The following is an 18,672-nucleotide window of genomic DNA, read 5'->3' on the forward strand; positions in this document are numbered from 1 at the left end:
TGTTTTCAACACTGATAATTAATTATTCTTGAGCAGGAAATCAGCATATTAGAATGATTTCTGAAGGATCATGTGACACTGAAGACTGGCGTTATATTCTTGAAAATTCTGCTTTGCATCACAGGAATAAATTACATTTTAAAGTACATTAAAAGAGAAAAGAGTTTCAAATTGTAATAATATTTCACAATATTACTATATTTGTGATCAAATAAACGCAGCTTTTTTACAGTTTTAGAAAATAAGCACAATTACACAGTAAAAGATTCTGGACACGTTCTCATTCAATTTTACATTTTATTTTCCTGAGAGGGTCATATACTGGGTCTTACTTTGAAAATAACCACCGTAAAGATAGAAAACCTGAGTGTATTGTGTAGAAATTACTCACATTGTGACAAGTTTCCTCATCATATTGCAGACAGGATGAAATAACTGCTTAATCTACACAGCATGCTAACATGAAGGCATTTTACACGAGTCTGTGCTTTATAGAGACACCTGAAATCTGAATACTCTGCTTGTATTTGAGTCAAATATGTGAGTCCTTTCCAAAAAAAATACTGCACTCTTAGCCTGAACCCTCAACATCTGCTCTACATTGTCACGTCACATCCACATATGACACTAGCTCACAGTCTTCACATTGATTGTCACTGTTAACTTTTTTAGCTTTATTGACAAAACAAACCAGAAAAGGAAAAAATGACGTCTGCTTGGTAAATTTGCTTTAAACCCTGAATGCACCAAGTGAAAAAGGTTATGCTCACTGCTGAGTGAAGCATTTTAAAAAGCAATCACTTCTCAAGAAAGTGTGATGAACTTTTGCAGCCTCTCTGATTCTTCAGAATTGTAGACATTCATGTTGAGCAAAATTCTGTAAGCTTTGTTACTAATATTAAACATTCACACAGCAGACATGAAATGACTAGCTAGCACAACTCTTTTGATACCTAGCCACAAATCAGAGTGAATCTCACAAAATCTGACAAGAACACATCCAGGTCCAAAAATAAAACGCACATTTTGCATAAAAGTAAGCTTGTTTCTTTTTTCATTATTGTAAAAAAACAACAGATTCGAATTACTGTAATGAAAAATAATTCTGAAAATTAATACAAAAAATAGATATTTTGCATAAAAGCCTATTTTCTCATTTCTGAAATGCAAAAAATATTTTTTATATTTTAAGATAAGCCTGTTTTTCTCATTTCCATAATGAAAAAAAAGAAAAAGCGTAAAAGCACATTCTCGTTAGTATAATTAAATTAGCATAAGTATACATTTTTTTGTGATGGCAATAATAACTGCTAATGATTGTACTAAAAATAATATGCATTATATATTATGCAAAACATGTTTTTAAATAGCTAGAGTAAATTAAGACCTGAACATGTTCTTTACAAGATTCATAACATTTACATTCTAGTCTGGAAAATGTTTGAATCAAATACAGCTACTCACATCTGACAATGGCACTGATATTATATACGCATATTTTTTTTTTGCATATTTAATCTGAACACAACATACCTAGAAGCGGCTAATTTATACAACTATTTAGCATTTAAAAACGAACAATAAATAAACACATTTGTCAAGACAGACTATTAACACAAATGACTAATATGTATCATATTGTTGTTTTGTACATTTGCTGCCATAGTAGCGTTCTCTTAAACTGGGGAAAAAGTGAATCAAATCTCAATCTAACCCACATTTCAAGCTTCATTCGTGCAGTGAATGTAAGAGATAATATGTGCCATCCTACATCTGGTTATGAACCATAGAAACTCTTCTTTTGTGAATAGATCCCAAAAAAGATTGTTGGAACACAACTACATTTAGTAGCACAATTATAAAAATACAATTTCACAATTACTGTGTGCAGCAGACAGTTCAGTAGTTCATTATCAGTAGGCACAGTCCTTTTCCTCGCTGGTTTGGGCTGTATTTCAGTCCTTAGCGTCCTCAGATGAAGGTCAACGTGGCGGTTCAAGGCCAGCGTGTTGAGTCTCATCTGCTCTGTGAAGGCTTAGCGGTCTTTGCTTATTATTTCCAGTAAGAGCGGAGACACATCAGGCTGAATGTCCTGGATTTTCAGCACTTGTTTCGTATACTCTTCATTCATACTCCTCATCTCAGTCAGGCACGCCATTATCTTTGGGTACAGCAGACTGGCAGGAGGAGAAGGTTCAAATGAAAGTGCAAATCAGAAGATTTTTTACCCCTATAGTGAGACAGAAATAAAGCGTTCTTACTGTTTATTTGGCTCGGACCGCTTGGCCTCGATGTAGGTCTTCAGGGTGAGAGCTAATGTTTCCTGGTTGCGGTCGATCACGCTGTGATGTGTCACGCCGAAGCGATCTGTGGATGAAAACACACGTGAGAGGTGAATTAACGGGACGCGTGTTCATGTGTATGCTGAGGTTCTTCTGAAGTACCTGGTGAGAAGAGCGAGATGGCCTGCATCAGCACGTACTCCTCTTCACGTAAGTGCAGCTTGCGCAGCGTGTAATGGAAGTTCATCATAGGGTCCAGCAGATGGCGATGGAAACCAGCTGGCCAAAACATGGGAAAAGAAGAAAAAAAAAAAAAGAGACAAATTGATGCAGGATATCTACTTGTAAATGTCTTCACAGCATGTGTAGTACATGCTGCAAGGTGAAAAATTACCCTAGATTCATTTATTGATGTTTCAATTCTAAGAGGAGAATCGTTTTCGTTAATACAATGAAATCGAATCAAATATACATATTAGGAAAATCTGAAATGAGTAAACTTAGATGAAACTTAAAACATAAATATTGCCTTGGCAACTAAATGAAAATTTATTTAGGTTTAATTTAGTGTAAACTAACTAAAATAAAAAAATAAAAAAAATTCAATAGAAATAAATGAAAGCTAAATACAAATATTTAAAAGATAAAATAATAAAATCACACAATACAGTTGTTTAAAACTTAAATATAGTAAATCGAAATATTAAAAACAAAAACTAATAAAAATGACAAATGACATATCAAAATGTAGTTTAAAGCTCAAACATAAATTGAAATGAAAACTGATTAACTAAGTACAATTACTAAAGCTGATATAAAAATAAATTAAAGATAAAATAGAAATATTTTAAAACAAAAAAATGACAAAAATCACTTAAGAAAATGGAATGTAAAACTTAACTAATTAAAATTACTAAAACATACATAAAATAAGCTGAAGCTAAATAAAAATATGTATAAAAACAAAAACTGATAAAATGATAAAATCACATACAATGAAGTTTTAAAACTTAAATTAAAATAAAAACTGTTTAACTAAAACTACTAGAAATATTAACTTGAAATATAAAAATGTAAAACTAATTAAAAAAAAAAAAAAAAAAATCACGGTCACATTAACATTTTCTAAAACATCAAACCAGAAATTATTTACAAAAATTCAAACATCAATTCAAAACATAAATAAATGGTATAATAGTAGAAATAATACTCAAAGACTGAGTTGCCAGTGAGATTCATTTAAGCAATAAGCATTTGCATCAGTGTTAAAATATAAAATAATTTAAAAAAGAAAAGAAAAGAAAAGAAAAGAAAAGAAAAGAAAAGGTCAAATATGAGAACTGTTCATATAGTCAGTGTGCAGCTCAAATAATTCGGTCTTGGAAGAATTAGATGGAAAACATTTATATTGGCTCTGACTTCAGTACCTAATTCAGCACTGTATACTGCGGTCTTTTGTTACACAAATGTTTCCATTTGATCTCCGTTTAATCTGATTGAAGACTAGAAGCATTTGAGATGTTACAGGAATTTTGTTTGTGACATTTCCTGGCTATGGCTGCCTCACGTCTACATGGTAAAGCAGTTACGTCTGTTTGTTTTACAACAATGCAAGGGTTCATTAAATTGAAGAGCTATTGTAAATGACTCCTGTATGAAATTAGCTGTCAGGGTGATGACATACAATATGATATTCAATTCAGAGTTCATCTGAAAGCTTTTACAGCTGCCTCTCAGAGATTGGAGATGAAGAGTACCGTATTGACCCGAATATAAGACGACGTTTTTTTCTTGGAAATACATCTGAAAAAACTCGTTCGTCTTATATTCAGGGTCTAGACTTTGACATGTCAATAATACACCCACAACAATAGGTGGCGCCAAAAACACATAAAACGAGTGTGCCATGAAATATGTAATGTGTGCTGTAAAGATTGCGAATGAAAACAAATGAAAAAGAAAAGCTTACAGCAGCATGATCGTGACTGCCATGTTAGTCTGATGAGAACAAACTTCCTCTGTAAGTGATTTTAAAACATAAGACAGTACCCAGATTTGAAGACTACAATAAGATTTCACGTCTACTGATAATAACATTTTGGTAGGCTACTATGAGTTGGATAATTGTTATATAATTCAGATGGGCTACCTGTTATTTCAATGGTATATCAAAATTTTCCAATGTCATTGTTGGTACATTTTACCAGTATTTACCATACTTTCAAAACAAAAATTAGAATTGGAAAAATATGCAATATGAAAATAATTTAAGAATAAATGTGTTTTATAGAGAGAGAAGAAAAAAAAAAAAAACAAGATTTGGTTTTCAAAAAGCCTTTTTCCAACAGGTACATCTGGAAAAAGGGGGCTCGTCTTATAATCAGGGTCGTCTTATATTCGGGACAATACGGTAATTAGTCAATATGTAATGAAATGCCACTTCTCCAGCTGCTATGGAAACTTAACAGCCTTGAAAAGCAAATAATAGAAAAAAAAAATCAAGGATGGATTGAAGCTTTTACTAATGCCACCACAGGCTTTAATTATGCCACATACGGGGTCTTCTGGAAAAGGCCATAATACAGCAAGCAAAGAGATTATGACTGTAGCTGTATATATATTTATAAAACGGTTAGTTCCATTCCTCGATTCTGATTGGTCGGCAGCTGTGTTTTATTCACGATACAGCACGGCTATGACCGCTTCACCAAACCTTCTGTGTATCACTGAGCAACACCCTTAGCAACATAAACAATCAATAGCATCAAAACTGTTTAATGTATTATGCATTTCGGCAGAATTAACTGTCTGTTATTTATTTAATGCAGCATGAGTGACCCCTGCTGGCGTTATGTTGCATCTTTCATCTTTAATTTTGAGAACCCGCCTGTCTAAATAAACGCTTCACAAGCGGAGATGTGTGTGTGAGGCGCGCGTCTGAGTGAAAGACTGCAGTTTCCGAAGTGAGGAGGGAATATTACTGAATTTATTAGTTTTCTGTTTCAGTTATGATTCTGTGTGTCCATCAGTTTACACTGTAATGACGCTTGCAAACTCGCGCTGTGCCGCGAATCGGTCTGTTTTAAAATTAAAAGACGGAAAACAGAAGTTTTCTCAAGCTGAGAGATAAGCAGATGTATGTGTGTGAGAAAATATCATATATGGTGTTTAAAAAATAAATGACAGCGGATGATAAGAGCTCTGTTTTTATTTAAGCTCCATTAGACGAGAGGCAGGTTCGGAACGTTCTCTTGCTGTTTACTGTTGCTGTCAGGAACTATTTTTTAGCGGAAGGACAGCATTTAACGAACTTGCTTCAAAAAAAGTAACATTTCAATACATACATTTTAAAATATTTTTTATTGTGTGGTAACCGTTTTATAAAAGCAATAAGGTACTTGAGGCCTTGCTGTATCGTGAATAAATGACGGCTGAAGGGCGTTGTTAGGCACGATGCGAACAGCCGTGATTTATTCACGATACAGCACGGCCTCTCATACCTTATTGCTTATCGCAAGCGCCTGGACCGAAGTTAACTTCCGATCTGTGTTTGTTTGTCGGTCTTGTTAGTGGCGCCGGTTAATGAAGTTGGGCTCAGGTTGTTGTGCTGTGGGATGTGTTTCACATACATTTATTTATTTGTGGCGACCGCCGCGATATCAAAACTGACCGATTTCCAAAAGGCTTCGTTGAATAAACATGAGCACGTAACGCACGTTTAAAAATCAAAACGAGGCGCAGGCGTTTTTATATCACTGTATTTCTGAAGGAACACTGTCTTTAGAAAATGTTCGATGTCATTTTCATTTCATCTTGCAAGTTATATGCCTGATAAAGCAGCGTTTGTAAGCTCAGCGCTGCTTTGTGTAACTACAGCCCAAAAGCCGTTTCCGAGGGAACCTCTAGTTCTCCGCTTTAAAGCGCCTCCTGCTGGCAGAGGATGAATTTAATTGCATTTTTAATAAGTCTGTCCAAGTAGTTATCGCTGCATCTCAGTCAGTCTGATTTACGCAGTAAACATATTTTGCTTGTTATCAAAACATAATCTACTCTAGAGGGACTTAGCTGTTGTTACTGATTGTATATGGATGTCTACCGGAAGTTAAGTTAGGGCCACAAAAGCGCGCATGCGCAGTAACGTTTGTTTATGTTGCCGTTGAAACCCTCTTTTTTTTTAAACAAATTTTTATTTTATATATATATATAAACACAAGATTGTGAGAAGTAAACTCAAAACTCGTAAATGTCACAATTACGAGTTTATAACTTGCATTTGCGAGAAAAAAAAAAACTCAGAATTACCAGGAAAAAGCTACAATTACCTTTTTGATTTTATGTTTTCAAAACGCTTTAAATATTAATTAAGCTTGTATATATTAATAAAACAGTCTGCACCTCAAACTATGAAAATAAGACTGACATGAACAGACCTTATTAAAAATAAACTTCACCCACATAGCAAGGAACAGCACAAGGTTTGACAGATTTTCTCAATTGTAGTGTTATCATCAGCTCACATGGTGTTGAAATGCCATCAATCCTACTTTCTCCATATTACTTCACCGTGATGAGTCACGTTTCTGAATTTAGAACAGGTGTCATTGTTGTGTGAATGTGGAAGATCATGAGTTCATATGTATTTGTCTGTCTGACAAAATGTGTACTTTTGTTCAGGAAGGACATATGAATTCTTTTCAACATTAATAATGATAAGAAATGTTTCCTGAGCAGCAAATCAGCATATTAGAATGATATCTGAAGGATCCTGTGAAGTCTGGAGTAATGATGTTGAAAATTCAATCACAGAATTAGTCCTTTAATGTCTTTCAATGAGTCATTTCTAAGTTCGTGCTATAAGTGACATAAGCAAAGTACAAGGAGTCACACTTGGCTAGTGACAGGTTCAGTCTTTCACACACGGGTTACCTTAACCAGTTTCACTGCATTTCTTCTGCCTGAAGTCTCTCTGTTCACTGACACACATTTTTGCAGCGTGGCACTTAAAACATTTCAAACTTATGTGTGAAAGGATTAATGCTGAAGTGTGTCATTTCCAACTAGCTGCAAAGGTAATGACTGTTTTCAAACTGGTTTTCCACTTTCCCGTCTGTGGTTGGACAAGGGCCAGATAGTCCTGTCCCAAAAGCATACTGCTGATGTTGCTCTTGTGATGCTCAAAAGAGTTTTTGTAGTTTTAGGGAAATCTTTGTCTTTTAATGGAACTTGTTTCTACATGGGATTAAAAAAAAAAAAAAAAGTTAATTGTGACTTTTTCTTCTCACAGTTATGACTTTTTTGCACAAGTCAAAATTGTGAGATATAAACCTGGAATTAGCGAGATATAAATGCAGAATTTAAGATATAACCTCGCAATTCTAAGAAGAAAATATAGAATTAGGAAATATAAACTCGCAATTGCAAGAAAAATAGTCCAAGCTGTGAGATAAAAAGTCACAATTACCTTATTATTTTTTATTTTTATGTGGAAAAAAGAAAAGAAAAACAGTTTTGTAAAAAGTAAACTCTTAATTTTGAGAAAAAGTCAGAATTGCGAGATATAAGCTCGCAATTGTGTGAAAAAAAAGAGATAATTGTGAGCTAAAGTCAAATTACCTTTATTTTTTTATTCCGTGGCAAAAAAAAAAACAAGATTGTGAGAAGTAAACTCAAAACTCGTAAATGTCACAATTATACATATAAACATTCGATTTCAAGAAAAAAACCCTCAGAATTACCAGGAAAAAGCTACAATTACCTTTTTGATTTTATTTTTCAAAACGCTTTAAAATAGGTCTGATATTTGAAGTCAAAAATAAGCATGAAAGTTTAATTGACTCAATCCCATTTAAAGTAATGAAGATGCCAATAAACGCAGACTATACTATTAGTACTAGTATACGCAGTATTCTATTTTCAGTTCCATGTAAAAAGGCAGGAAGTGCTTCCTGAAGCAGTTTCACAGAATCATTTTAAAGAAAGCCTGGCTATTCTGTTCACTTTTTCCCTGAGATGTTATTTGCTGTTCAGCACTGCCATGCTGCCTCCATCCCCCTCATTATCTTCAGATACTGTCCTGCTGTGCTCTCAACACCTCTCCAGCGCTGTAGGGGGTTTCTCCTCCAGTGTTCTCCTCTTCCCCTTCCTTCTCTTAGCTGGAGCATTATGTCTGTGGCAGAGACCTTTTCAGTCTATCATCAAATCGGTCTTGTTTTACTTACTGCTTTGTTTGGTCATGGTCACATGGCTTTCTTCCTCTTAAGCATTGCTCTGTATTGTACTTGCAATATTCAATGCAATGAATGATAAAATGCCAATGTGCATATGTCTACACTGATGACAAGACTCTAGAATAGCACACCACTTATACAAAAACATGGAAAACCATGGAAACCTTTGGTTAGTACTAATAAGTCATCTAACCCTATGGGCCCTATTTGAACGACCTAAGTGCATGGTCTAAAGCGCACAGCACAGGTGCACTTAGGGCGTTTCCGAATCCACTTTTGCTAGTATAACGACAGGAAAAACGGTCAGCGCTCCCGGCGCGTGGTCTAAAAGTGTTGTCCCTATTCTCTTACTGAGTAATGGGTGTGTTTTTGAGCATAATGTGCAATAAACCAATCAGAGACTCATCTCCCATTCCGTTTAAGAGCAAGTTGTGCTCGTGCTATGGCGGATTCCCTATTTAAACGGCGGAATTTTAAGGCGCACAGACTCCATAAACAGATCTGCTCATGCACGAGCAAATAGGCTGGCTAATTCTTATACACGCAATGACTATCCATTATGACATTTTATATTTATGCAGCCTACACAATAATATTCTTTTACACTGTAATCCTTTAATTTTTAATATTTGGCATGTTTGTGTGCTGCTGCGCGTCCCTGTGTGTAATAAGCAAAGTGCCCAGCGGGTCAAAGTGACCCGGCCAGAGGCGCATTTTCTACTAACGCACACTTTATATAACAAAAAAAAAATATTGCGCCATTGACTTTATACTAGGTTTGAGTTGGTCTATGGCGCAGTCTATTTTCAGTTCCTCAAAATAACAACGCGCCAACAATGCGCCTGAACACACCTCTTTTTAGATCAGCACGCCCATGAGCGCACAAATGGGTGCAAATGCATGAAAAGTATGAAAATGAAAAGTATGAGCATGTACAGCACTCAATACTTAGTTGGGGCTCCTTTTGCCTGAATTACTGCAGCAATGCGGCATGGCATGGAGTCGATCAGTCTGTGGCACTGCTCAGGTGTTATGAGAGCCCAGGTTGCTCTGATAGTGGCCTTCAGCTCATCTGCATTGTTGGGTCTGCTGTCTCTCATCTTCCTCTTGACAATACCCCACAGATTCTCTATGGGGTTCAGGTCAAGCGAGTTTGCTGGCCAATCAAGCACAGTAACACTATGGTCATTGAACCAGCTTTTGGTACCTTTGGCAGTGTGGGCAGGTGCCAAGTCCTGCTGGAAAATGAAATCAGCATCTCCATAAAGCTTGTCAACAGAAGGCAGCATGAAGTGCTCTAAAATTTCCTGGTAGATGGCTGCGTTGACTGTGGACTTCAGAAAACACAGTGGACCAACACCAGCAGATGACATGGCAGCCCAAATCATCACTGACTGTGGAAACTTCACACTGGACTTCAAGCAATATGGATTCTGTGCCTCTCCACTCTTCCTTCAGACTCTGGGACCTTGATTTCCAAATGAAATGCAACATTTACTTTCATCTGAAAAGAGGACTTTGGACCACTGAGCAACAGTCCAGTTCTTTTCTCCACAGCCCAGTTAAGATGCTTCTGACGTTGTCTCTGGTTCAGAAGTGGCTTGGTAGCCCTTTCCTGAAGACGTCTGACCGTGGTGACTCTTGATGCACTGACTCCAGCTTCAGTTCTCTCCTTGTGAAGCTCTCCCAAGTGTTACAGCTCATGAAAGTCAAAAATCCAGTATCTCAAAATATTAGAATATTTACATTTGAGTTTCATTAAATGACCATCCCTACAAGTAAAAATTCTGAGTATCTCTTGTTCTTTGAAACTACAATAATCGGAAGACTACTGACTTGACAATGGTCCAGAAGACAATCACTGACACCCTCCACAAAGAGGGCAAGTCACAGAAGGTCATTACTGAAAGGGGTGGCTGTTCACAGAGTGCTGTATCAAAGCATGTTAAATGCAAAGTTGACTGGATGGAAGAAATTGGGTAGAAAAAGGTGCACAAGCAACAGGGATGACTACAAGCTTGAGAATATTGTCAAGCAAAGCCGATTTAAACACTTGGGAGAGCTTCACAAGGAGTGAACTGAAGCTGGAGTCAGTGCATCAAGAGTCACCACGCTCAGGCGTCTTCAGGAAAAGGGCTACCTTAACCAGTTTCACTGCATTTCTTCTGCCTGAAGTCTCTCTGTTCACTGACACACATTTTTGCAGCGTGGCACTTAAAACATTTCAAACTTATGTGTGAAAGGATTAATGCTGAAGTGTGTCATTTCCAACTAGCTGCAAAGGTAATGACTGTTTTCAAACTGGTTTTCCACTTTCCCGTCTGTGGTTGGACAAGGGCCAGATAGTCCTGTCCCAAAAGCATACTGCTGATGTTGCTCTTGTGATGCTCAAAAGAGTTTTTGTAGTTTTAGGGAAATCTTTGTCTTTTAATGGAACTTGTTTCTACATGGGATTAAAAAAAAAAAAAAAGTTAATTGTGACTTTTTCTTCTCACAGTTATGACTTTTTTGCACAAGTCAAAATTGTGAGATATAAACCTGGAATTAGCGAGATATAAATGCAGAATTTAAGATATAACCTCGCAATTCTAAGAAGAAAATATAGAATTAGGAAATATAAACTCGCAATTGCAAGAAAAATAGTCCAAGCTGTGAGATAAAAAGTCACAATTACCTTATTATTTTTTATTTTTGCGGTGGAAAAAAAAGAAAAGAAAAACAGTTTTGTAAAAAGTAAACTCTTAATTTTGAGAAAAAGTCAGAATTGCGAGATATAAGCTCGCAATTGTGTGAAAAAAAAGAGATAATTGTGAGCTAAAGTCAAATTACCTTTATTTTTTTATTCCGTGGCAAAAAAAAAAACAAGATTGTGAGAAGTAAACTCAAAACTCGTAAATGTCACAATTATACATATAAACATTCGATTTCAAGAAAAAAAAAACCCTCAGAATTACCAGGAAAAAGCTACAATTACCTTTTTGATTTTATTTTTTCAAAACGCTTTAAAATAGGTCTGATATTTGAAGTCAAAAATAAGCATGAAAGTTTAATTGACTCAATCCCATTTAAAGTAATGAAGATGCCAATAAACGCAGACTATACTATTAGTACTAGTATACGCAGTATTCTATTTTCAGTTCCATGTAAAAAGGCAGGAAGTGCTTCCTGAAGCAGTTTCACAGAATCATTTTAAAGAAAGCCTGGCTATTCTGTTCACTTTTTCCCTGAGATGTTATTTGCTGTTCAGCACTGCCATGCTGCCTCCATCCCCCTCATTATCTTCAGATACTGTCCTGCTGTGCTCTCAACACCTCTCCAGCGCTGTAGGGGGTTTCTCCTCCAGTGTTCTCCTCTTCCCCTTCCTTCTCTTAGCTGGAGCATTATGTCTGTGGCAGAGACCTTTTCAGTCTATCATCAAATCGGTCTTGTTTTACTTACTGCTTTGTTTGGTCATGGTCACATGGCTTTCTTCCTCTTAAGCATTGCTCTGTATTGTACTTGCAATATTCAATGCAATGAATGATAAAATGCCAATGTGCATATGTCTACACTGATGACAAGACTCTAGAATAGCACACCACTTATACAAAAACATGGAAAACCATGGAAACCTTTGGTTAGTACTAATAAGTCATCTAACCCTATGGGCCCTATTTGAACGACCTAAGTGCATGGTCTAAAGCGCACAGCACAGGTGCACTTAGGGCGTTTCCGAATCCACTTTGCTAGTATAACGACAGGAAAACGGTCAGCGCTCGGCGTGGTCTAAAAGTGTTGTCCCTATTCTCTTACTGAGTAATGGGTGTGTTTTTGAGCATAATGTGCAATAAACCAATCAGAGACTCATCTCCCATTCCGTTTAAGAGCAAGTTGTGCTCGTGCTATGGCGGATTCCCTATTTAAACGGCGGAATTTTAAGGCGCACAGACTCCGCAAACAGATCTGCTCATGCACGAGCAAATAGGCTGGCTAATTCTTATACACGCAATGACTATCCATTATGACATTTTTATATTTATGCAGCCTACACAATAATATTCTTTTACACTGTAATCCTTTAATTTTTAATATTTGGCATGTTTGTGTGCTGCTGCGCGTCCCTGTGTGTAATAAGCAAAGTGCCCAGCGGGTCAAAGTGACCCGGCCAGAGGCGCATTTTCTACTAACGCACACTTTATATAACAAAAAAAAAATATTGCGCCATTGACTTTATACTAGGTTTGAGTTGGTCTATGGCGCAGTCTATTTTCAGTTCCTCAAAATAGCAACGCGCCAACAATGCGCCTGAACACACCTCTTTTTTAGATCAGCACGCCCATGAGCGCACAAATGGGTGCAAATGCATGAAAAGTATGAAAATGAAAAGTATGAGCATGTACAGCACTCAATACTTAGTTGGGGCTCCTTTTGCCTGAATTACTGCAGCAATGCGGCATGGCATGGAGTCGATCAGTCTGTGGCACTGCTCAGGTGTTATGAGAGCCCAGGTTGCTCTGATAGTGGCCTTCAGCTCATCTGCATTGTTGGGTCTGCTGTCTCTCATCTTCCTCTTGACAATACCCCACAGATTCTCTATGGGGTTCAGGTCAGCGAGTTTGCTGGCCAATCAAGCACAGTAACACTATGGTCATTGAACCAGCTTTTGGTACCTTTGGCAGTGTGGGCAGGTGCCAAGTCCTGCTGGAAAATGAAATCAGCATCTCCATAAAGCTTGTCAACAGAAGGCAGCATGAAGTGCTCTAAAATTTCCTGGTAGATGGCTGCGTTGACTGTGGACTTCAGAAAACACAGTGGACCAACACCAGCAGATGACATGGCAGCCCAAATCATCACTGACTGTGGAAACTTCACACTGGACTTCAAGCAATATGGATTCTGTGCCTCTCCACTCTTCCTTCAGACTCTGGGACCTTGATTTCCAAATGAAATGCAACATTTACTTTCATCTGAAAAGAGGACTTTGGACCACTGAGCAACAGTCCAGTTCTTTTTCTCCACAGCCCAGTTAAGATGCTTCTGACGTTGTCTCTGGTTCAGAAGTGGCTTGGTAGCCCTTTCCTGAAGACGTCTGACCGTGGTGACTCTTGATGCACTGACTCCAGCTTCAGTTCTCTCCTTGTGAAGCTCTCCCAAGTGTTACAGCTCATGAAAGTCAAAATCCAGTATCTCAAAATATTAGAATATTTACATTTGAGTTTCATTAAATGACCATCCCTACAAGTAAAAATTCTGAGTATCTCTTGTTCTTTGAAACTACAATAATCGGGAAGACTACTGACTTGACAATGGTCCAGAAGACAATCACTGACACCCTCCACAAAGAGGGCAAGTCACAGAAGGTCATTACTGAAAGGGGTGGCTGTTCACAGAGTGCTGTATCAAAGCATGTTAAATGCAAAGTTGACTGGATGGAAGAAATTGGGTGAAAAGGTGCACAAGCAACAGGGATGACTACAAGCTTGAGAATATTGTCAAGCAAAGCCGATTTAAACACTTGGGAGAGCTTCACAAGGAGTGAACTGAAGCTGGAGTCAGTGCATCAAGAGTCACCACGCTCAGACGTCTTCAGGAAAAGGGCTACCAAGCCACTTCTGAAACAGAAACAATGTCAAAAGCATCTTACCTGGGCTAAGGAGAAAAAGAACTGGACTGTTGCTCAGTGGTCCAAAGTCCTCTTTTCAGATAAATGTAAATTTTGCATTTCATTTGGAAATCAAGGTCTAGAATCTGGAGGAAGAGCGGAGAGGCACAGAATCCAAGCTGCTTGAAGTCCAGTGTGAAGTTTCCGAAGTCAGAGATGATTTGGGGTGCTGTAACGTCTGCTGGTGTTGGTTCATTGTGTTTTATCAAGTCAAAAGTCAGTGCAGACATCTACAAGGAGATTTTGGAGCAATTTATGCTTCCATCTGCTGACAAGCTTTATGGAGATGCTGATTTCCTTTTCCAGCAGGACTTTAGCACCTGCCCACAGAGCCAAAAACACTTCCAAGTGGTTTGCTGACCATATTACTGTGCTTGATTGGCCAGCCAACATGCCTGACCTGAACCCCATATGGAATCTATGGGATATTTTCAAGAGAAAGATGAGAAACAGTCGATCCAACAATACAGACGAGCTGAAGGCTCAATAGTGCCTCAGCAGTGCCACACGCTGATAATTTCCATTCCACACCTCACTGATGCTGGAGTTTGTGCTAAAGGAGCCCGACCAAGTATTGAGAGCATGATTGAACATACTTCAAAGAACTTGAACTTTTCTGAACTTGATCCTTTTTTGGATCTTAGGAAATATTCTAATATTTTGAGACACTGTATTTTTGACTTTCATGAGCTGTAAGGTCTAATCATCAAAATAAAAAATAATTTAAAAAAAGAGAATCTAGAATATATGAAAGTTTCACTTTTTGAAATAAAGTTACAAAAAAAAAAAAAAAAATCTCTATTCAAATTTTTTGAGACGCACCTATATATATATATATATATAAATTACTTTTCTTTTTGTCTTTAGCTCAAGAGTGTATAATGTAGTATTGTTACGTCCAAGGAGTTATTTGTTTTTCTCTCTCTCTCTTTATTTCCCATAAGCAGGAGGTAATGGCTGCCACCTGATTCCAATGATTCCGTGATCTGATGTGATTGCAGGAGGAGGAGAAACTGTGGATTTAAGCTGCACCATTGCACAGTGGTGTGGTGTGGTGTGAGGCGTCGTGACGTGAGGCTTCTATTCTCAACCCCACAAGCGTTATTAGTTGTTTTGATTTAATATGTTGTTGAATTGATTCCTTTATAGTGTTAATACTTTTGTGGTGACTGATGCTTAAAACAAGAAATTTGGTTTGGTTTAGAAGTTATCATTTCTTTGTACCTTCTTCTGATATTCTTTGTTATTTATGAAGTTATTGTTAATTTATTAGGAATATGTTAGTAGAGCGGTGGGTGCCATTTTCTTTATACCTTGTTTTTCTCCTGTTTATGCTAGTTATGGAGTTAGTGTATCGATTGTATTTCTTTCTTTTTCTTTGTGTTAGCTTAGTTAGTTTCTCCCTAGTAGTTAGAGGGTTTTTGTTTGTTATTTTGGCCTTGCCCCGTCTTGAAGCCTTGACATCTTCCCATATCTTTAAAATAAAAGGACTTGTTTTCTTGATATTGAGTTGACATTTGTTAAAACACTGGAGTTGGGAATTGAACCTTGCTGCCTCCTCACATCACCTTTTTATTCTGTTACTGCTTCCTCTAACCCTAGACTAACTGGGAACGTAACAAGTATATAATGTGAAACAGGTTTGTGTTACTTGTGCATTGTGTCTCTTAAATTCTAAACAAAAAAAAGTCTAATGAGATAAATTACCTTTTATCTGTAAGTATTTAATACAGAGTTAACAAAAAAACAGACATTACGTTATGGAGATGTTCAGTTAGTTTCAGTTTCTTGGACTTTTAGTTTGTATTCTTTAGTTCCTGTATGCCTTTGTTTGAATTTTTTATTTATTTTTTTCCCCCCACTTATCGTTTGTTGACATGGTTTCTGATTTGATTAGATCTTTAGTTAAGCTGTGTCTTGTTAATTTACCTTGTTTGTATCAGTATTTAATTTCTTCCTTTTTCTGTGTTCTTGGTCCAGTCTCACTTGCGTTTATAGTGTTGTACCTCTCGTCTGTGGCTGTTTGCCAGTGTGTTTTGGATTAAAAACTTTGTGTTAAGGACAAAACCCAGTTTACTGCCTGTCTTTCAGCAACACATTGTAACAGGTTCTTTGGTACAGAGTCTATTTTTTTTGAAAAATAAATTTGAAATCAGTAAGATTTGTACACTTTTGAAAAAAGTCGCTGTTAAAAACAGTAATATTTTGAAATATTTTCTAAAAATGTGAATCTACGCTTTATATTACCATTCAAAACTATTTTTTTAATGTTTTTGAAAAAAAATTAGTTGTTTATTTAATACAAAATACAGTAATATTGTGAAATGTGTGTATGTGTTCTGTCTGATGTTTGTCTGAAAGTTGATCTGTTGTGTTTCTATTGTACATTTTAGCTTAATAGTACTTTTCTCTAATTGTATTGTAATTGTTATTGTTATGTACTTAGTTTTTTTAGGGTGACTTTTACCATCTGTCTAGGGACTGCAGGTGAAAAATAGCCTTCTGGCTAACTCTGGCATATTGACGGAAATGTTTATTAATATGCATTGTCCCTGTAATAAATAAATTAAATATAAAATAATTATTTAAAACTTTAATAATATTTTAATATATTGTAAAATGTAATTTATTCCTGTGAGTCAAAGCTGAATTTTCAGCATCATTACTCAAGTCTTCAGTGTCACATGTGACATGATCCTTCAGAAATTATTCTAATATGCTGATTTGCTGCTCAAGAAACATTTCAGGATTCTTTGATGAATAGAGCAATCAAAAGAACATAATTTATTTGAAATAAAATTATTTTAGTTGCAATTGTAAAATTATAAATGTCACTTATGATCAATTTAATGCGTCCTTGTTGAATAATTCACTAAAGTATTTATTCATAAAAAAATGTAAAAAATCTTTTGAATAGTGACCTTGAGGTTAATGGAGACATATGAAGCCCCTCACCTTGCATGGCGTCATCCAGGCAGTACTGCAGCGGGCCGCACTCCCAGATGCCTGTCACCTCATTAAAGAACATGTTGAAGTGAATCAGAATGATCTCAAAGGTGGCACCTTTCAGCAGCGCGATCTGGTCCTCTATGATTAGAGCCCTGCCATTCAAAACACAACAACTTCATTATAATCTTATAAACCACCAGTTACGAATCTTTATTTCAGATGTAAGAGCCAGTGTTCACCTGAACATTGTAAGAGTTTTGCTGAAGTTGATTATATTCTTGATCATGTGCGTGGTGAGGTCTGTAAAATGTGGCAGAGTAGTGAAAATAGCACTTTTATGTTGCTTCCATTCTTTATTTTCAGTACTCTGAACGCTGGAGGAAGGGGACGAGGGCGAGGAAAAGCTGATGTTTCGTTGCATTGCATCTTCAGATGGTGGTTTGTGCATGGTTGTGTGAAAGAACCTGCCACTGTCTGGTTCTAGACTGTGCTCAGAAATGGATTTCTGATCTCGATCTAAAGGCTGCAGACACAAAACCTCTGATAAAGACAGTCCTTTAAAACATATTTCAGTAGACACATTTGTCTGAATCATAATAAGGTAAATATGTTACCCGGAACTGAACAAAGTTGGCGCAAGTCATGTCGAAGGTCTTGTGATGTGCGGTGAGCAGCTCCTGTATGACAGTTTCCTGTTGAGGGGAGAGCGTTACAGGCTCCTGCATCCTCTTCCTCCTGATCTGCATCCTCCGCTTCTCCACAGCCTCATCCGACATGATCACTGATGAAAAAAGCCACAGGAACTGAAGTGAAGGTTACACTATGAAATTTTTATACACAATTAGGTATAAAAAAAATACAGTAAAAATCGTAATATTGTGAAATTGTAATACAATTTAAAAGAACTGTTTTCTATTTGAATATATTTGAATATGTAATTTATTCCTGTGATGCAAAGCTGAATTTTCAGCATCATTAATCTAGTCTTCAGTGTCACATGATCCTTCAGAAATTATTCTAATATGCTGATTTGATTGTCAAGAAACATTTCTTATTATCAAAGTTGAAAGTAGTTGTGCTGGTTAATATTTTTGTGGAAGCCGTGATTCTTTGACGAATAGAAAGCCTAAAAGAACAGCATTTATTTAAAATAGATTTTTTTAAAGCTGAATAAATGTCACATTTGACCAATTAAATGCATCCTTGCAGAATGAAAGCATTCATTTATTTCTTAAAAAAACGTAACGGTATACATTAAACATGCTTATTGTATTACACATGCAAGAAAATGAGTGAAGGTCGACTGGGCTGTAATAAGTGATAAGGTAAAAATCTGCAGTGCAGAACAAATTCAAACATGTTTCACGCTGGTGAACACACAATTTTATATTAATACGGCAAACTGTCTGGTTGCTTGACAACCACGCGCAGCCTACAGACTAATTCAGTCTTCAACAAATTACTTGGCGGAATGACCGTTCATCACTGATTACTATTATTAGGCTAATAAACGTAACCATTAATCAAACATTTATCACACTGCCTTGAGTTCTACTTTCTTAGGGATTCGGGA

At 36.7% G+C, this 18,672-nt stretch overlaps 1 protein-coding gene across 2 annotated transcripts in view; it reads right to left on the bottom strand.

Annotated features, from left to right (window-relative positions):
* Nucleotides 1–283: 283 nt before the first annotated feature.
* nr1i2 (nuclear receptor subfamily 1, group I, member 2) overlaps nucleotides 284–18,672 on the bottom strand; it is a 35,942-nt gene continuing 17,553 nt past the window's right edge. For both annotated transcript variants that reach the window (XM_058787834.1, XM_058787833.1), the window contains exons 4-9: nucleotides 17,714–17,880; nucleotides 17,339–17,622; nucleotides 17,106–17,251; nucleotides 2,445–2,561; nucleotides 2,262–2,367; nucleotides 284–2,177 (exon numbers count right to left, since the gene is read on the bottom strand). In XM_058787834.1, coding sequence (XP_058643817.1) covers nucleotides 2,036–2,177; nucleotides 2,262–2,367; nucleotides 2,445–2,561; nucleotides 17,106–17,251; nucleotides 17,339–17,622; nucleotides 17,714–17,880 — 962 coding nt within the window. In that variant the 3' untranslated portion in view covers nucleotides 284–2,035. The remainder of the gene's footprint in view (nucleotides 2,178–2,261; nucleotides 2,368–2,444; nucleotides 2,562–17,105; nucleotides 17,252–17,338; nucleotides 17,623–17,713; nucleotides 17,881–18,672) is intronic.

Source organism: Onychostoma macrolepis, chromosome 09 (genome assembly GCF_012432095.1).
Source record: "Onychostoma macrolepis isolate SWU-2019 chromosome 09, ASM1243209v1, whole genome shotgun sequence".
Lineage (NCBI taxonomy): Eukaryota > Metazoa > Chordata > Actinopteri > Cypriniformes > Cyprinidae > Onychostoma > Onychostoma macrolepis.